The following is a 20,501-nucleotide window of genomic DNA, read 5'->3' as shown; positions in this document are numbered from 1 at the left end:
TGTCTAAGGAGCCCTGATTTCTTTTTATTGGAATATGATATTTAGCAATATCTGGAATTGAGAAACCAATGACTGGGGTGTCATAAGTTCTACGCACTCAGCAGAGCGAGCTAGGATATGTATGTATTTGTAGTAACATGTAAACACACACATTTATTCATCTATGTGTGAATATATATATAAATATATACATAACTTGAGTTTATATTGATACCTCCGATTCCAATCAAACATTAATTTTGGAAGGGTTGGTATAAATTTCTACTTGTTCACATGGTGTTTTGTTTTTTAATAAGATTTTATGTTTTTTATTATATAAGTTCTGTACCTTTATCTAAATTACTCCTAAATGTGTTATGGTTTTTGTCAATATCACAAATGGGATTTCCCATTTGTCCCTTCCTCCCACACCACATTTCTGTTTGTTACTTCTAGAACAGACAGAAGTGGTTACATTCAATAAATACAAGACAAATAAACATCAGTCTCTTTAAAATTGAAGTCTTCCTGTTTTGTAAACTATACAATCAGAATTTGTACAGTTTAAATTTGTATAGAATAGAGATCACCTGACCTTTTTTCTACAATTATACTGATTATTTCATTTGGCTGTTTACATTTATGGCATCTACTAGTTTATGTTTTTTTCATATTTAATTTGTTGCTAACTGTGCCAGTGTTAAACCATCCTTGCATTCCAGAATAAATGCTTTGTTGTAATATATTGCTCTTCTAGTAAACAGCTGGACATTTGCTATGTTTTTTTGAAGCTTCACATCTATATTCACACATGACATTGATCTACGGCTGAATGAGGTTAGGGGAAAGCTAGGAGTACTATGTTTCTCCAGTTTTGATACAAAAGTTGTATAGCTTCAAGACAGACGAAGGATTTCCATTGTTCTTTTTACTTTGGTGGAGTAAAATTGGAATTACATTATTTAAATGAAGACAAAACTAAGCTATAAAACCATCTAGATCCTAAACCTGTTTTATCTAATAGGTGTTTTAACTTTTCAGAACAATTTTAGCCTATTTACATTCTTTAAGGCAATCATCCATTTGCTCTAGTTTATTATTTGGGGTTCAGTCTCCTTTCCAGTATTTACTCTTACATGTCTTTCCTCTTTGTTCTTTTATGAAGTAGGCAGAGAGTTTAACTGGTCTTTTGGGGGCTGGACACAGTGGCTGACACATGTAATTCCAGCACTTGGGGAGGCTAAGGCAGGAGGATCTCAGAGCAGCCTAGGCAGCAAAGCAGGGCCCTGTCTCCACACACACACAAAAATTTTTAAATTAGCCAGGCATGGTGGCATATGCCTGTAGTCCCAGCTACTCAGGAAGATCACTTGAGCCCAGGAGGTCAAGGCTGCAGTGAGCCATGATCACACCACTGTCCTCCAGCCTGGGTGACAGAAAAAAAACACTGTCTCAAAACAAAATTTGGCCTTTTTGATAAACCAGAATGTTTTATTCTTTCTGTCCTTTTTTTGTGTGTGTGTTTTATTCAATTGGTTTCTATCTCTATTTTATTCCTTTGTTCTATTTTATTGGTGTTTTAAAAGTTCTGAAGATGAATACTTAGTAGTACATATGTCTTCAGTCTTTGTGAAGTTTTAAGGCAAGCACTTTCCTCTTCTAAATGTAACTATGGCATAAATGTTTTACTTTCTAGGTAATTTACTTGTTTTAGTATATTTAGAAAATTATTATCTTCAAATCGTGAGCAATTTTGCCATCTTTTTATATCTTTTGAATCTTGTCAAGTTATAGCCAATGACTTAGGAAATCATTATTTTTAAAAAATGTATTAAGGTCTTCTTTCTAACAAAGAATGCAATCAGATTTATAAAGTTTGAAACATAGAAGAAAATAGTGTATATTATCCATTTGTAGGACACAAAGTTGTATATTTCTTAAGGCAAATTATTTTGATATTATGTCTTTGCTGATTTCTTATATATAAGACTTTCCAAATTCTGAAAGATTTTTTCTTTATACAGTTGTCTTTGTATTTGTAGGAACTTTTGTCTTATATACTTAAGTACTGTGCTATTTGCTAATGACTTTTATATCCCTTTAGAAAACAAGCATTTTATCACATATTGTTCATCTTAATACACTGTAGTACTTCTGATCGTAAATTCTAGTTTGATGTTAACTTTTCCTTCCCAGTTTTCCCAGTAACTCTTCCATCCATTCCTATTTGTTTTACTTACCTTGCCTTTAGGCCTATTCTTGTAAACACTGCAGTTAGATTTCTTTTCTAATAGGAGGTTTCAGCCTATTCACCAAATTAAATATAAGAAGTTCTTATCCATTTCACTTCAGTTACTACACATTTTACTTTGCTTTAATTTCTTCTGATTCTTTAACTTATTTTTACTCTCTTGGTCAAGTTTATGTTGATCTCCTTTTTTCCTCCTTATTTCTTCTCTGCTTTTCAATTCTGACAGTGGTTACCCTCAGTTTAACAGTGCTAACTAAAATCACAGTTTCCTTTAACATCAAATGTAGCATTAAATCTCCCTCTTCAGTATAGTTTATTTACTCACTGATTCCCTAGTCATCAAAGTTGAAATAACCTTTAGGATACCTTTATTTTACCTTTCCATGCCTGTGCTTTGTTGATACTTGATTATTTTTCAGCTTTTGATTGGCATTTTTTATTATGGTATATTTCTTCCAATTCAAAAATCCTTATTTGATATTTACCATGACAAAATTTTTATCACACTGTCATCCTCCTGTAAGATGTAATTGTACTGCAAAATTAATTATTCACTGGTTTCCCTCTCTTCACCTCCCTATCTAAAAGTTTCTTTTCTGACTAAAATATCATTGATTCAGGGGCTGCCTCAAGATTTCCCTTGAGTAGGATACATGATATATCTAAAATACTGCATATCGTGAAATTCCTTGACATGTGGGGGGCTGGACACTGAATTATTCTGTCTTCCTAGTCCACATTCTACCCATTTTGGGAGTCTTAGTTTTCAGCACCAAAGAGGACAAGTCTGATATTAGACTTATTCAGTTTCCTTTATACACAACTAGTGTGTTGGAAGTCCAGGTTTTTAAATTTATCCTTGGAACTTAACATTTTTACCAAAATATTACTGAGGGTATGGATGTTTTCTATTCATCCCACCTGCAACCAAGTGGGCCCTCACAAGCAGTAGATTAGAGAAACACTTCCTCTATTTACTATTTCATTAATAGCTCTCCACCATCTGTTTCACTTTGTACTTAGGGACATGCTTTCATATTAGGTCCTTGGCATCTGTCCTCCCAGCCCACCTTTTCCTTTCTTTCCATCTCATGGTGGGGTTGCCCTAGATTGTGAGACATTTCCTTCACATTATCTTTGGTGTCACTAATGCAGATCTCTTTATATACCGAATTTTCTAATGCAACAAATCAGGTCTTTTCTTGGAATTCCAGAAAGCTTTTTCCAGTGCTCTACTTGGATGTCTTTGAAAGATCCTATGAGTATGTGTCTCATCATCTGAGGCTTCCATTGGCTCAGTTTCAACTGCCAGCCACCTGTTCCCGGTGTGTACCTTAGTCTGTCTTCCTCTTTTTCCACTGCATGCTCATAGTTTTGTCTGTTCAGCAGTCATGTCAAACTCTTGGGTCATGGATGTTAAACACAGCAGTTTTTGCTCTTTGGAGCCAGCATTAGGCAAACTGACCAACTTTAGCTGATGAGGCATAAGAAGGGCCTTTGTGTCCTTCCAGGTCTCCCCAAGTGTAAGGAAATCTTTCCCAACCTCAAAAACCAGGACCAACTCAGTGCCAGAGTGCAGCTCCCAGTCCTGGACCTCCAGGATTCTAAAGTGTACACTCTTCTACAAAGGGATTCAAGCATCTGCTCTAGGATGAGCCTTAATCTAGTGCACAGCATCCTGGGTTTTCTTTCACTCTAAAGAAGGGCCTCTCTACCCCTTGCACGTTAGCTCCTACCCAGCACAAAACAGAACCCAGTCCACCCAGGATCAGTACTAAACAGGTCCTGGGGCAGCCAGTTTTCTCAAATGTGCCCTCCAGAAATGGCCAGTTTGCCCATGGAAGATGATGACTATTTAAGCTTTCCTATTTTCCCCAGTCCCGTTCTTCGGGATCTCACCATGTTAAATCATTCCAGTGGAGGCCTATTCCAGTTAATGGCAAGATTGGATATAATACATCAACTTAAGAGAAACTATTTACTTGCAGAGAAAAATCTGACATGCAGGTAAAAATACATGGTCCTTTTTTCTTTGATTTACTATTCCATTGCTAAATATCTAGCCTTGGGAAATAATTTTTAATCAGAAAATGTTACATGAAGACCTATATTATTTATAAAGTAAAAAACTGCCAACCACTTAACTCTCCATTAGTAGGAGAATAAGTGAATTAGGGACCCATACCTGATGAAACAGGCATCAATGGCTTTGAAAATCATTTAAAGTCGTCTGTGAAGTAGAAAAGGGCACCTGTATGAATCTGACTATGGAAATATCATATACAAAAAATCATAAAGCAATGGAAATCTACCAAGATGGTAATGGTCGTTAGATACAGGCTATTTGGGGGACTCTTTTCAACTCCCCCACCTTTCTTTCCTTACATCTTAAATAAAATACAGTAGGTAATAAAATGGTGCTAAAAATACTCTTTATAAACTAAACATACTGCTAACAAAGTAAAGGACTGCAGCTTGATAAAGTAATTGTGACATGTAAATGGCTTCTTCAGAAGGTGTTTAAAGTGCTTACTGACAGTTTTCTGGGGCTGTAAACTCTATCTCAGCAAATGTTTTATGAGTAAACTCCATCTTAGCCCTTACTTGATCAATCATTTGCTCAGAAAAGTCTGTCTTGAGGCTGTTTACCAGAGTTTCTCCCTGGCTTCCAGAGGATATGGTGATAAATAAAAGGTATGACCGTGGGCATTAAGGAAAAAGCCCAGGTCTACCGAATGCAATTCAGCTCGGCTTCCAAGAGCGACTCCTCATCCCAGTGTGGACAGAAATGCCAAGCTGCACCTGTGAGTGGCACAGAACCAGGTGACAGATGTGGAATTAAATGAAATCTCAAGACCTAGCAGCTGAACTAAAGAGAACTTTCAGAAAGCAGATTTGTGAGCGTCGACTTTCCATTTAGAACCCCACACAACGCCCCTGACTCCCTACAGTGGCAGCCCCGGCATTAAGCTTCCCTCATCAAGGAAGTCAAATCTGCATCAACACAATTTTCTTTTAAATATACTAATTTTCTCTGCTGCTGGTGATACCTAATCACTTAAATTATTTATAATGTTTCCGGTTGTTTACAACAGCCTTGCAGAGCAGCAGGCCTAGGCAAATGCTGCCCTACCACCATCTAAAGCCATTTTTATCACTTGCCTTTTCTGTGAAATGTCTGCGGAGGGGTTTTATGTATAGAGAGAAGCAGCACTGGTTCCCTTTTCCCGGGCAATAGATGCACAAATCCCAGATCTTCAGTGAGCTGGGGAGGGATAAGCTTAACTAAGCAAAGGGTCTTCATGCTCACTGGTTTAAGGCTTCTGCTAAAGCCCAGGTTTTACGGTTTTACCATTCAGCTAAATTAATTGATCCCACTAATTCTATATCTGAGTATTGATCCTAAGGAAAGAATTCTGGCGTAAGGGAGGAAAAGGGTACTCACCTAAAGCTGTGCATGATCGCCTTATTTGTGCGTGGATTCCATCTAAATGCTCAGCTTGGGGTGTGATTAATTTATGGTCATTTTACTTGATTGGAGGCTATCAGACTTTTTGGTAGGATTCCTAAAGACGCACTGGCACCAAAAAGCATCCAGAAAGGATGAATCTAGGAAGGCATCATCTGGCCTGGCTCTTGCTGAAGTGAAACTATGAGGAACTTACAAGTACCGGCACCCTCTCCTACACTGCCTACGCAGAATCACACAGCATTCTCCAGGAAAGGAGGATGCTGGGAGGGAAAACCCAGGACACTCTGGGGAATTAGCAAAAAGGAATTCTTGTATGATGTCTCATGCTTGGACTAGATACTTCTCAATGGGCTTAAGTCCATCTGCTAATTGTATTCATAGGCCGTTTCTACCCTCACCAGCAGGCATAGCTCAGGGAACCCTTACTGGTGTTTCTCCACTCACCAGGACTGGCCGCATCTCACAGAAAACCAGGAGGGAAGCCAGCTCTATGTCCTCGCTGTACCCATTCTTCAGAGGAACGGACCTGAATCCTGAAGCAGAACAAGGAGGAAAATGCAAAGGCAGGTAATTAATGTCAGACCTTAGATTTTTTTGGAGGCTACCTCGGGATCATAGGCCTAGTTCAAAGAGTAGAGAAGTCAGTGCCCCATGCTGGAGGCTGACTTTGTGGAAGCCAGAGGTCGTATCCTGATGGTTAGGGACAGAGGCCGGCAGCCATGACTGACTGGTCCATACAGGGAAGCAAGGTTAAAAATATCTACCATCTAGAAATAAAAATGATTCACTCAGAAGAAATTAAAACCCACAGAACATTCCACATTGAGTGTAGTGATTGCAGCTGTGGTTCAATTCCTTAAATACTCCTGAGACCAAAAGAGTAGTGAATCCTCATCCATTTCCTCCACTTAACAGCCTTACAAAGCGCAGGACCAGGGAGTGTGTTTTATCTTTAAAGATTTCCAATGGGAGGAAATCTTTCTGTCCCTTAGTAGTTCATAGCAGTATTGATCTTCCTCCTCCTAAAGCCATTCCCTGTTTACAGTTAGGACCTGTGTTTCACAGTCATTTAAATGTTTCTTTTTATTTGGGGCTGAAGCGGGGCAAGTTGGAGCTGAATCTCCCCCACCCCCATTCAGTAATGTTTAAGGCAACACATCTCAAAGGTTGGTTTGCTGGCTTGTTTTAATTTAGTATAAAAGAACACAGGGCTAAAACAGAACTGTCACTCCCACCCAATCCTCCTCTCTGTCCTAAAAGGAACCATTGTTAACAGCATCTTTCCCAAGATTGCCTATGCATATGTTTGAGTTGCTTTTAATCACAAATGATAGTGCCTTATCAGTTAGCAGTGTATTTCAGAGATGGTTTCTGTGGTCCTAGTTTGTCTTGAAAGCATTTATATCATATCTACTGATTCTCCAAGACAAGTAATGCCCAAAATAGGACACTCCCACTGTTTTCTCTGTGCCTTTCACCATTCAGATTTTGGGCTTATTTCTCTTGGAACATTTTATACTCACAGTTGATTTATCACCTTCAAACAATATCCACTGAATCTCTCACTTTCCACTGCTTATGAAGAGGAAGGTCACATTCTTATACAAACCTGTTCCTTTTCTCTCCCCAATTTCTCCTTTTACACCCCTAAGGTGTATTATCATTTCTGTATGGACATGGTATATAATATTTGCATTCTATTTTGTAACCATAATTCTCCCACAAAGGGAGGCTTATGTTTTTCTGACATTTTAATATAAAATTCTTAAACATACAGCAACACTAAAAAAAATTACAAGGAATACTTGTATACCCACCACCTAGATTATATGAAACTTTTATTGTACAGTTGTCCCTTGATATCTATGGGGGACTCGTTCAGGATTTCTCCAGATACCAAAATCCTTGGATGCTCAAGTCCCTGATATAAAATGATATAGTTGGCCAAGTATGGTGGCTTATGCCTGTAATCCTAGCACTTGGGGAGGGCGAGGCAGGAGGATCACTTGAAGCCAGCAGTTCAAGACTAGCCTAGGCAACATAGCAAGACCCCATCTCTGCAAAATAGCAAGACCCCATCTCTACAAAAAATAAAATAAAAAATTTAGCTGGGCACGGTGATGCACACCTGTAGTCCCAGCTACTAGGAAGACTGAGGCAGGAGGATTGCTTGAGTCCAGGAGTCTGAGGCTGCCGATGAGCTATGATCACACAACATTGAATTTCAGCCTCAGTGACAGAGGGAAGACCCTGTCTCTAAATAATTAATTCAGTGGTGTAGTATTTGCATATAACCTATGCACATCCTCCCATATCCTTTACATTATCTCTAGATTACTTTAATACCCAAGACAATATAAATACTGTGTAAATAATTGTTATACTGTATCAAGGAATAAGAAAAAAGTCTGTATATGTTCGATACATAATGTTTTCAAAAATATTTTCAACCCCAGCTTGGTTGGTTGAGTCCACAGATCCAGAGGGCTGACTGTACTTGTTTCGTCATATATTTATTCACCCATCAATCCATCTTATTTATGTATGCAATTCAAAGTATGACAAAGACATCAATATACTTTCCCCAGCATGCATCTCACCACCCAGAGCTCAGTATTAATTTACAGTGTTCCTCTTCTGATACACAATTTTATACATAAGGAAATGTACAAATTTATATTTTTTAATGGCTGGATGCTCATCATCTTACTGAATTCTGTGGATGCCTTCATTGGCTAAATTTGTCGTCTTTTGTTCTCTTCAAAATGAGCCCATGGAACACAGAATTCCTGAGCTGTGCATGTTTGAGAGCATCCATCCTTTGATTTTATACTTGAGTGACAGTTTGAGGGGGTATAAAACCTGAATGTTTTATACCCACTCATTTCCTGGTGGGGTTTTGGGGACATTGCTCTCATTGAATATACTGTTGTAAAGAAGTTTTCTGACCTATTTTTCTACCACTACAATGTGATTTTTGTTGCTAGTTTGTTTTTTGCCTTGTTAGAGACTCTCAGAATTCTTGCAGTCTAGCCCAGTGATATGCCAACATTAATGCAAATAGGGAATCACCTGTGAATCTTGCTAAAATGCACATTCTGACTTGGGAAGTCCGAGGTGAGGCCTGAGATTCTGCATCTCTAATGAGCTAATCTGTGGACAGTGGGAAAGAAGTCTATGTCACGGTTTGGCTCTGTGTCCCCACCCAAATCTCATGTTGAATTGTGATCCCCACTGTTGGAGCTGGGGCCTGGTGGGAGGTGACTGGATAATGGGGGTGGACTTCCCACTTGCTGTTCTCATGATAGTGAGTTCTTACGAGATGGGGTTGTTTAAAAGTGTGTAGTACCTCCCCCTTCACTCGCTCTCTTTTCCTCCTGCTGGCCATGTAAATATATGCTTGTTTCCCCTTCTACCAGGATTGTAAATTTCCTCAGGCCTCCCCAGAAACAAAAGCCTGTACATTCTGCAGAACTGTGAGCCAATCAAACCTCTTTTCTTTATAAATTACCTAGTCTCAGGTATGTCTTTATAGCAGTGTGAGAAGGGACTAATACAGTCTAGCTGCTGATTGACTGTTAGAATGAACTGGAATGACTGCTCCATGGTGTTCCAGGAGGCTATCAGGTAGCCCCTACACTCTGACAGCATGGTTCCAGGCCGGACAGTACTATCTTGACACTAGGCATGTGCCTCTTAAATCGGAGACATGAGCTCTGCCCCTATGACCAGCTGTCTCCAGCTCTGTGTACCTTCTCTCACTGCCCAAGTCCCATTTTTATGCACTGGGCAGCCCTCCTTGTATTAAAAAAAAAAAAAAAAAAAAAAACGGAATTGTTTTTCTTCTTCTTGTTTCTAGTCATTTCACTGGGGAAAGGGAAATACAGACACCTTTTAAAGTAAGATCAATGCTTCTGGCTTTGAGTGCCCAGCGAGAGGGCAGCCTGCAGAGGGGGAACATGGGGTTTGAAATTAGACATTCCTGGGTTTGAATCTCAGCTCCGGTCCTACAGGTGTGTGACCTTGAGCAAGTTAAGTCATAGTCTCTAGGCCTCGAAGTGCTCAGAATTTTAAAACCAAAGATAAAACCCCTTTCACAGGATTACTGTGAGGATTAAAAGAGAAAGAGTTTAAGGTACCTAACACAATAAAAGCTGCTTCTTTCCTTCTTGTGCTCCAGCTGGTTTAAAAGCTTAAGTGCATCTCTAATGACAATGGGCGAGGTTTATTTTTTCAGTTTGGAAGACCCTCAATGCCTCCTGTTCATTCTATTTCATTCCTCCCATGAATATGGATGTGCCAGGCACTGCTAGGAGCTAGAAAGAAGTGAGGAAAGGTCCCTGCTGAGAATATCTCACAGTCGGGGGAGGATGAGGTCACATTTTTAATCTCCCTTGAGATTTTGACCTTTGTTTTTTCTAAATCTCCAAGCTAAGTCATTGCATTCTGCAGATGAATTGACACACTTTGATGCCCATTAAGGTAAGGAGGTTTTATCATCAACTCTGACATCTCTGCAAGGCACTGGGAGGGGTTATGAGGCTCATGGCCCTCATCCTTCAAGAGGACGTCGGGGTAACCAAGGGGTTTCAGCACAGCTGCCCCTCTCTGCTGGATGAGTCCAGTAGAGGAACTGGCAGGCAGTTACCATAAAAAGAAATCTGTTAGAGCATCAAGGCTAGGAATGTAAAGGTGTACCAAAAGCTACACTTCCTGCATCTGAAGCATTGGTTTCATTCCTAAGCCTTATTAGACTAATCTAAAAGAAGCAAATTAAGGAATCACAGCCCTGATCAGTGCTGGGTTTAAACTAGTTTATAGGCCAGGCACAGTGGCTCACGCCTGTAATCCCATCACTTTTTTTCTGACCAACATGGCAAAACCCCATCTCTACTAAAAATACAAAAATTAGCCAGATGTGGTAGTGTGCACCTGTAGTCCCAGCTACTGAGGAGGCTGAGGCAGAGGTTACAGTGAGCCAGGGTCACCCACTACACTCCAGCCTGAGCGACACAGCAAGACTCCATCTCAAAAAACAAAATAATAAAAATAAAAAATAAATAAATAAAAAGGTAGTTAACAGTGTGGGTGAGTTAACCCAGAAGGGTTGCCAAATATCAGGCCTCTTACAAATGAATACTCATTATTATTGCTAGAGTAGCAATGTTCATAAAAATGAACATTTCTAGAGTGCTAAAAAAAAATCAGAAAGTTTAAACATTTTCCCAAAGTCTTGTTTCATCTATTAACTTGCTAAGGAATTCATTTCCTCAATGGTAAGATAGGCAGCCTTGACATAGTTTGGTTTTGTCAAAGTGCCATCCAAGGACCATCTGGGGAGCTGCCTAAAGATGCAGATTCCTTGGCCCTATCCTGGGCTGACTCAGCACCCTGTGGTGGGTCCAGGAACCTGCATTTTCTTTTGAGTCTTGCTCTGTCACCCAGGCTGGAGTGCAGTGGTGCAACCTCAGCCTCCCAAGTAGCTGGGATTACAGGAGTGAGCCACCGTGCCCGGCCAGCACCTGGATTTTCTAGCATGCCTGCTGCTCAGAAATTGGGCTTCTGCCCAGTAGCAGAAATGGTCAGGTTTATGATATTATACAAAGAAAGGTGGAAGTTGAGGGAATGTCTGAAAACAAAAAAGATCCAATTCAGCTCTTCATCGAGCCCCAGGTTTCCAAACAACATCAAAAGACTGTATTTTTATGTAAGTAACTAAAATGACAGTCATCTTTCTCTTGAATAATGATCCTCAGAAAACAAGGGAACAGTGACCTCTTGAGGAATCCAGAAGAATCTACGATCTTATGCACCATGCATCAGAAATACTAAAGGAAGAGGAAGAGGAAAATTCAACATCCAGCAAGGGCCTGTTCATCAAACATTATGCCTAAAATCCAGTGGGAAAGATCCAGTGGGAAAGTAAACTAGAGAAACTATATAGAAGCTAAGGAGAGCCAGTTTTTTTATTTTTGTAAATGACTGGCTCTAGAAGCAGCAGGGTCCCAAATCCCCTCACCTAGAGGTGTGTCAGCTGTGTAGGAGGGGCTCAGTCATCTGGGATTCAACAAGGTTCTTAAGAGCTGGTCATATGACCCAGCTTGGCTTGGTTGCAGAAAAATACAAAATGACCCTTCTCATACCATGAAGGGGTCTTGTGTTTTCTTCAGCAGGGAAGAAAACTGTAACAATTCAAAGAAGTAAATTAACCCACCCAATTTTATAGAAGAGAAGGTGAATTCTGAAGGGTTTGGGGAGTTGGACTCTCGACATTGTAACTCCCCCCCAAGATGCCAAAGGCCTCTCCCTTGCCACCCTCTCACACTGCCAGCCAGAGAGCAGGAGGGAGATCAAACCAGACTTAGCCCTGGCTAGGGAGAAGCAAACCGCGTGTAATATTTCAAAATGACGATCCACTAACGATCCAGTTTTGCTTGTAAACATCCCACTTTGAGGGGCATAGCCTCCCCTGTCACCCACTTCCTCCCACCTGTGTGCTACACGACAGGCTGTACATGCACCAGCTCTGCAAGCCACCCAATCGGTTTTACAGTGATTCCATCCAAACCAGGAAAAATGATTTTTCATTCTTTTTGAAGCCAGCAGCCAAACCAAAGTACAATGCAAGCCCAAATTGGACATCTTAATTAAAATGCCTCTTACCTGATTTGATTGCTTTAATGGGGTAAGTGGCATGAGCAAGAAAGTTGGGATCACTGAACATATCTTCTTCGTAAACCACAAAGCGCAGAAATGCCAGGTTTGGGTCATAAATTTCAAATGTCACCTTCTCCTGTGTTGGAGCCCAGATAGGGCTGAGGCCATTATCATCTGGAAGGAGATCAAAGCTCATTAGAGGCCACACTGGAGCTGCCTCCTTCTGGTTAGACAATCTCTGCATCCTTCAGCTCTGAATCCCCTTAGCAACCATGTAAATAAATATACATCTATGCCAAGATCTACGAAAATCTGAATAATTATCTTCACTCCCCCACCCTACCTTGAGCCATCCTGGAAGCTGCTGTTGCAGGCTGGTCCCTTGGTGAGCAGAGGAAGGAGACCACCTCCCATCTCCCCGCCCCAGGATCGGGGAGAAGGGAAGGGGGGAGGTGTTTGCAGAGCAGGAAGGTGGATTTTGGAAAAGATAAAAGGGGAGAAGAGAGCTTGGGAGCCACATCCACCAGCAGGGGGTTCTACAGCTGGCAGGGGACAGCCCTGCCTCACAGAGCAGGCAAGCAGTAATCCTGCCACTCTCCATAAATGCCAATTTACTTGGTCAGCATCTGAGTTGTTCATTGGGCTACTTTTTACCAGGGGCAAGGATCCTGTGCCTTAGAAGGCCCACCATTCACGGTTCCCTCCTGGCTTTTCCTGGAAGGGCCAGCATTCCTCTTGTCCCTCCTTCCCTCTAGGGGCCAAGATCCCCCAGGTTAGGCTGATCTTCTGGGTCAGGTCAGCCATGTACATGTAGGTTCACCCCCTCTCTGTGTGTCTCTGCTCTTGGCCTTTGGCTCAGTAGATTAATCAGATAGGGCTGTTGCACAGAGAGGACCAACCTAGTGTCAGGGCCTCACCTAGGATTCCAGACTTGAGTTACAGGCAGGCAAACAGCACTGGGGAAAGTCTAAGGATTTTTCAGAAAGTGGACCTTTGTATGTGTCCCCTCCTCAAGCTGAGCCATGTGGACAAGAGGGAGGAAAGAAAACCCTGGGACAACTAAAGAGCATTGCAAAATCCCCCACGAAGAGCACTCCCACAAAGGATTCACTGGCTGGACGTCTAAAAGCAGAGGGGCCAAGGCGACTGACTTACTCACAACCGTTGTCTTGAACTTGTTGTTGTCATACTCAGCTCCACAGATCTCCACCTCTACAAAGGGACAGGCAATACTTCGTCCAGGTTTGGGGAGATGGCGAGCACCGAGAACCTGGGACACCAAAGGGAAGCATTGGAACCCCCCTGGGGTCCTGAACAGGCAGCCTAGTGTGGATTGCAACTGGGTTCTAGAGTGACACTGGATGAGTTCAATGCCAGCCCTAATTTTCCCAGATTCACTGGAGAAGCCGGAGCAACCTTCTGCAGTGGATGAAGGTGGATTGTGGTAGATCCCACAATTCCTCAGCAACAGCCTGGGTCTCGGCCCCATATGCCACCTGACTCAACAGGTAAAACTCACCTGAGCTCATGAATGCACACATCCATGCCCAAGTAGGTGCCTCTGATCAAGGCAGAGCTTAATCACTGGATTTCCACACCCCCAGGAAAGGCTGAGGGGCAGCGTGGCATTCTTTTTGTAACTGCTGTTTATTTAAAGGCCTGTGTTTACGTATGCTTCTTTCCCCTACCACCCGCCCGCCCTTAATCTTATGAGAAATGCAATTCATTTCTCTACTTTTCAAAAATTCTTACAAAGTAACAACACTTTCTCTGAAAGTCAGATGAATTTTAAAAAGCCCTGGAATTGGACAAAGTAAGGGAAAAAACTTCTCCATTAAGATCAAATGGCTGTTTCCCATGTTTTCTTTGTCTTTCCGGCTAGAGGCTGACCTCACCAGGACCCCAGAAAGACAGGGTCATACCTCACCCCCACAGAGGACAAGGGGAAGTGGGTTTGAGGAGGTTTCCCCTCCCTTCCCTCTTCTCCCAGAACGACCCTGGAGTGTACTGTAAGAAAGAAAGATCCTCAAACACTGCCTGAATGGGGATCGTTTAAACAAGACAACAGGCCACCCTAGACACAGGTTCCCTGCTCTCAAGGCAGCATCGGCCCAGCCTCAAGGGAGGGCAGCTGGTTCCCCTGGCAGGAAGGGAGGGCTGGCTTTACCTTGACTGTCAGCGTCATCAGGATCTTCCTCTGGGACTCGGGTGGCATCGGGTCATATTTCTCTGTCCTCATGCTCTCAGGCTGCAGAACGTAGCCCGTGCGCCCATTGAGAGAAAACAAGGCGTGATTCATCTGCATGTACTTATCTGGGAAGGAAAGTGAACGCCTGCTGTAAGTCAGGCATGAGCACACTGGCCTCCTAGGCCAGGAGTTCCTAGGCGGGGAATGAATTACACCTTTTCCCCAAATTAATGTGAGGCATCTATTCAAATAGGTATCTCACTCAAAGAAAATATAGGGTTTCTAGACAACAAACTCCCAGACCAGGGAACACCTTTCCAAGTATGTCACCAAATCCCGAATCATAAAAGAAAAGATTCAAACTTGCTAAAAGTGTCTATGTAGCAATAAATTGCATAGGCTATTTTAATTCAAATGACAAATATGTGAATATAAATTTTTAACCTCTTAGTTCTGATACATCTATACTATAAATACCTACTGCAGTAGATACATCAGGTAAGAAGCACAAATAGTTTGCAGAAAAGAAAATGCCATTGCTCCCTAAATAAGGGAAAAACTGGTTAATGTCCCTTACAAGAAGAAGCTCTAATGGACGACAATGTATCAGTTTTCACCTCTCAGTTGTGCAAATGGCAAAAAGTTCAACAAAACTCAGCGAAGTTATACCAAAAGAGCGTACTCCAACCTCCACCTATTTGCATCCCCGCGCACGATCTCTATGGAGGGCAGTTTGGCAGCGTGGCTTAGCTCAGGCACACCTGCAGGCACATCTTCAGTGGTTTTCTTCAGGGCAAAGTTGATCAAAATGCAAGTGCTGTTTGACCCACCCTGCGTTTCTGAGAATTCTGTCCCATAGACATATTCCTACATCTGTGGAATGGCGCTCACGTCAGCGTGCAGAAGGCAGGCTGTCTGTGACAGCAAATAATGGGGAATACCTACATGTGCCTCCATGGGGACTTGTTAAATAAATGATTGTTCCATTCTATGGAATCCGATGCAGCTATAAAAAGAATGTAAAGGAGGCTACTGATGAATAGATACCTCAAAAGAGGTTTTAAATAACAACAACAAAAGCACAAAGCCCCATGATTTATGCGACCACTTTGTGTCCAGAAGTTTGTGTATGTTAGTTATGCCAGCACGTAAATGTCTCTGGAAGAAAGTCTGAGCAGAAAGCCCTCACACAGCAACAGGCCTGGAGAAGAGAGCTCCAAAGATGTTTTGATTACATGAACTAATGCATTTTCTTTTTCTCCTAAGCCAGACTAACTCAGCCTCTGTCACTTACAGTCACGAAGCCTGCCTAAGCCAAGCAGCCTTCGGTCCTCTCATCCCTCCATCAGCTGCTGGACCTCATACTAACCATTACTCTACTGAACTGTGCAGTTCCTCGGACAAATCACTCATTCTTGGACACCACATGGTATCGCTGACCCAAGGTGACTCGGCCTGGAGTGATTGCCACCACCACCTTGCAGGGACGGGACTACCTTCAGTCGGCCTTTACCTGCTGTCTGGAAATTGAGTGCCACCATCTGAGAACCGCACAGCCAGAGGCGGAAGGGGTCGTAGTTTGAAGAGTCAACTCTTTGTCCCTTTGGGTAGACGCGGGTCAGGCCCTTTTGATTGTATTTCAGGAGGTCGACGGGCTTCTGTCTGATGATGCTGTCAGCCTTCGTCTCCACAAAGGAGCGGATTTCTCGGAAGTCAGGATTTTCTGCACACAGAGAAAAAGGTCATCAGTACTTCTGTGTCTCATCTGTGCATTTTCTTAATGTTTGCTGCAATGGCTGGATGCTCAGATTATAAAAGGAAACCAGGAATCTCCCTCTTTGACATTCAAGGGGTTCTGATGATATTGTCCCAGTTGGTATCACTGTGGACTCCTGCCCTCTGGGGGTTCCAAGTATTAAAAAGGGGCCTAGTTTTCCCACCACCTTTTAGTCTAGAATTATTGTAATTTACTTTTTTTTTTTTTTTTTTTAACTATCACCATCCTTGAACAAGAAAACACAAAATTGGTACAGTTATAGAAGAGGGAGACTGGGGATGGTTTTAGGTAAGAGAAGATATTGGGAGGGGAATATCCAGAGAGACCACAGACACAAGATGAACAAACTGAGAATCACCTGCCACTGCCCACAGGCAGAGTTGCGACGTGGGTGCCTGTGCGGGGAAGGGAGAATAGGAGGAGAGGGAAGGGGACAGGCCTCATCTTTGCTCCCTCCCATCCAGCTGTGGTGGGATAGCCAGGCAGTCAACATGCTGAGCCTGCTGAGTCCCTGAAGGTAGAAGTTCCTAGGGACTGGCCTCCCAGTAAGTTAACTGAGGGGTCTAGTATTGTCTGGCTGGTCTTCTGTTCTAAGATGAAAGAGATGGAAGCAGCTCAAAACACCCAAAGAAAAAAATATGTATATCATCATCAAAAAGCTTGCCACCTGGAGAATTTGGTAGAAGGTCCTTTTTTTTTTTAATGGCCCCCAGAGATGTCCAGGCCCTAATATCTGGAGCCTGTGCATGTCACTTTATATGGCAGAACAGACTCTGCAGGTGTGATTAAGGAGCTTGAAATGGGAGGCTTATCCTGGAATATCCAGTTGGACTTAATGCATCACAAGGGTCCTTATAACAGGGAAGCAGAAGACGAGAAGGCCAAGGAATGCCAGCAGCCCCCCAGAAACTGGAAGAAGGGAATGGCTTTCCCCTCTGGAGGGAGCACAGCCCTGCTGACACCCTGATGTTGACCTCATGATACTGATTTCAGACTCTGGCCTCCAGGACTGTGCAAGAATAAATGTTGTTTTCAGCCACCAAGTTTGTGGTAATGGCAATAAGAACTAAATCCACCCACTAAGTGGGTGATATGGTTTGGCTCTGTCCCCACCCAAATCTCACCTTGAATTGTAGCTCCCATAATTCCCACATGTTATGGGAGGGACCCGGTAGGAGATAACTGAATCGTGGGGGTGGTTTCCCCTGTACTGTTGTTGTGGTACTGAGTAAGTCTCACGAGATCTGTTTTATAAGGGTTTCCCCCATCACTTGGTTCTCATTCTGTCTCGTCTGCTGCCATATAAAACGTGCCTTTCACCTTCTGCCATAATTGTGAGGCCTCCTCAGCCACGTGGAACTGTGAGTCCATTAAACCTCTTTTTCCTTATAAATTACTCAGTCTCGGGTATGTCTGTATTAGCAGCATGAAAATGGACTAATACACCAAAAAAGCTTTTTCCACCAGCTCCCTCACTTGGAGGACAAACCCAAGGTGGGGCCATCTACCAGGAGCAGTTAAGAACGGGAGAATGCACTCACTCTGCCCTCTCTGAAAATACCAGACTCAAAAGGAAGTAAGTTTTCATTGCAGTTATAGGGCAGATTCTTGGGAAACATGTTACCTAAGTTGTCCTTGGTTTTGCTGGTTGGTTTGCAGTAGACAACCAGGTCAGAGAGCTCGATGGCGATGGACTGGTTCTTCTCCCAGTACTTCATGTTGTTCTCCTGTTTGGAGTTCACCGTCTTTAGTGCCCGCCCCTGAGAAATCCCATCTTCCCAGCTCACCCTGCATTTTTCCTCCTCCATCCCCATTTGCTTTCTTGCACACTCGGATCTTTAATATGGTTGAATGTTTTCCTTTCCTGAAGACAACCCTGCCCCTCTCGTTTCTTCCTCTTACTGTGAAAATTCTTGACAAAGCTGTTTCCACGAGGTTTTGGTGTGCAGCTCAGTCCTGGCCACAGCCCTCAAATATAGCTGAGGTCAGGATGGAAGGGCTCTTCTCTGTCACCACCCCTCTGTCTTTAACTCTGCCTCCTGTCCCCTCCCCTAAAGCCACACTGTTAGAGTGTCTCAAATTCTAGTTCTTCAAATCCTCGTGGGCTCTGCGGACCCCAGCATCCTTGTCATAACTCTCTGTCACCTGCACCCTCAAAACCTGCACACCTGCTCCCCAGCTCTGACTGCCCATCAGGACTCTGTCCAAGGGGACCACTACCCAGTGCCCAGGCCATGTGCCATGGACTCAGGAGGGACCTCCCTTCAGAAGACCCACCATCAAATCTAACTCCTTGCATGTAAGGATGAGCTTCTCACTTCACCCCAAAGCAGGCAACCCTGTTGGGCCTCCCCAAATTCTATCAGACTTTTATTGGCCAAGGGGGGACCATGAAAGAATATTTAGATAATAATGGTCACTGTTTGGGGGGTGCTTAGCTCTAGGAGTCACAGGCTAAGCACTTGATGGATATTACCTAAGTCAATCCACACACTGACAGGGAGAATTATCTCCATTTAATAAAGAAGTTGAGTAGCCTGGGCAACAGAGTGAGACTCTGTCTCAAAAAAACAAACAAAAAAAAAAAAACTGCATGACAATTACTCTCCAGGCCTGCAGCTGTCACCCCTCAGGCCATCTCAGAATGGGAAGTCACAATACAGTTGGTGAGGCTCTGGAAACCCACTAACTAGAAGGATTTTGTGACTGCCCTCTGCCATCGACGAGGTGGCTACAGACCGTGTAACAACGCGGGCACTTAGGGACAGGCAGAGGTCCTGGCAGTGAGCAAATAGTTTATCCACTGCTGGTTTCCCAAGAGTGGGATGGGGCCTTCTTCCTTTGCTCCCCAACACCAGCTCCCCAAAACGGGTAGCTGTGCCCAGTGCGGGAACTCCGTCAGCTCTACTGTCCCAGTTTTTTTACCCCTCAGATGTAATAATAGGACTTTAAAAATCATTCTCATGAAATCTCAGTAAATATAAAAACCAGTTAGGGAGGAATGCAGACCAAAGGCCGCCAAGAGCAGCCTTGAACAGCTCAGCTTCATTTCAGAAACCTTCATGCGGCAGGAGAGGAGGTGTGAGGCAGAGGAGAGACAGAGCCTTCTAGGGAAATAACACTTTTCCACATTAAGCAAAGTAGAGAGAGCTGGAATGCACTATTTGGAGATTTTTCAAATAAACCTCAGGGTCGTGGCACCCCGCTGTGCCTCAGAGCTGTACTGTGGCATCAGACACTAGAGGGCAGAAGAGATGGTTCCATTGGGAAAGCCAGAAGGACAGCGCAGCTGGCTACAAGCTCATGGTTCCTCCCCCATGGCTGGTGGTGTGAAAAGCCGTGGGAAGAATTAGGAGCCCTAGGGAAGGCGCCCAGGAGTTCCTGGGTCAGAGAAAGACGATGCCCCACCAGCGAGGGCACCCATGGACCAGTCCCCTCTGCAAAGTCTCCTAAAGAGGACACTTCCCTGCAGAAGAGTTGAGTGAGTCAAGGATCCTCTCGTGACCAGGGACTGGCCAAGATGTGAGGCCCTCCCAAGGGGAAAAAAATGACCTGGCCACTGGTGGGTGACTATCTTGGAGGAGAGACTCACTGACTCTAGCCAGAAGTCAGAGGGCACAAGAGGCCCCAGGAAGGCTTTAATCAGCCCTTTGGGTCAAGTTCTACCTTAGAAACAAATGGGTCCATGGGAAACCCTACAATTTCTTTCCAGTTCTGCAGCCACAAGAACAGACAGCCCTTACTCCATCATCGAAGACAGGGTGGCACTTTCCCATGTCACTCTGGTATAATGACAAGGCAGTGATTAAGTACTTATGAGTTAGGAATTTGGCTCCTCATTTTGCAGACAAGGAAACTGAGGCCCAGAGAAGTGTGGTTACTTGCCCAGGGTCCAGCCCTGCCAGGATGCAAACTCCAGTCTGCCCAATTCCAGACCTCCTGTTCTTATCCAGAAGCTCACACCTTCCCAAAACACTTCCAGCCAGAGACTAGTACTTCAGGTAGGACAGCCCTGAAAAGGTCATTCCCATCTAGAGGGGAAGTTCCTCCACCGGAAAGAACCAGGTCTCGCTGATTTGCTGTGTTCCCAGGGCCCATTCCAGCTCCAGGCAGGTGAGCTCAGTGAACGTTTTCTGTGGGGAGGATCCAGACTGCTTTATATGATACTTAGAAACAA

General features: G+C 43.3%; 1 protein-coding gene across 2 annotated transcripts in view; it reads right to left on the bottom strand.

Moving 5' to 3' along the window:
• The window catches only part of PLCG2 (phospholipase C gamma 2), a 177,361-nt gene that overhangs the window by 5,810 nt on the left and 151,050 nt on the right, over window positions 1-20,501 (bottom strand). For both annotated transcript variants that reach the window (XM_024233949.3, XM_054534193.2), the window contains 6 exons: window positions 17,949-18,051; window positions 16,061-16,270; window positions 14,527-14,672; window positions 13,515-13,629; window positions 12,366-12,533; window positions 6,147-6,235 (listed from right to left, as the gene is read on the bottom strand). In XM_024233949.3, coding sequence (XP_024089717.1) covers window positions 6,147-6,235; window positions 12,366-12,533; window positions 13,515-13,629; window positions 14,527-14,672; window positions 16,061-16,270; window positions 17,949-18,051 — 831 coding nt within the window. The remainder of the gene's footprint in view (window positions 1-6,146; window positions 6,236-12,365; window positions 12,534-13,514; window positions 13,630-14,526; window positions 14,673-16,060; window positions 16,271-17,948; window positions 18,052-20,501) is intronic.

The sequence above is a fragment of the Pongo abelii genome, chromosome 18, assembly GCF_028885655.2.
Source record: "Pongo abelii isolate AG06213 chromosome 18, NHGRI_mPonAbe1-v2.0_pri, whole genome shotgun sequence".
Taxonomy (NCBI): Eukaryota; Metazoa; Chordata; class Mammalia; order Primates; family Hominidae; genus Pongo; species Pongo abelii.
This window is presented reverse-complemented; position numbering and strand designations above follow the sequence as displayed.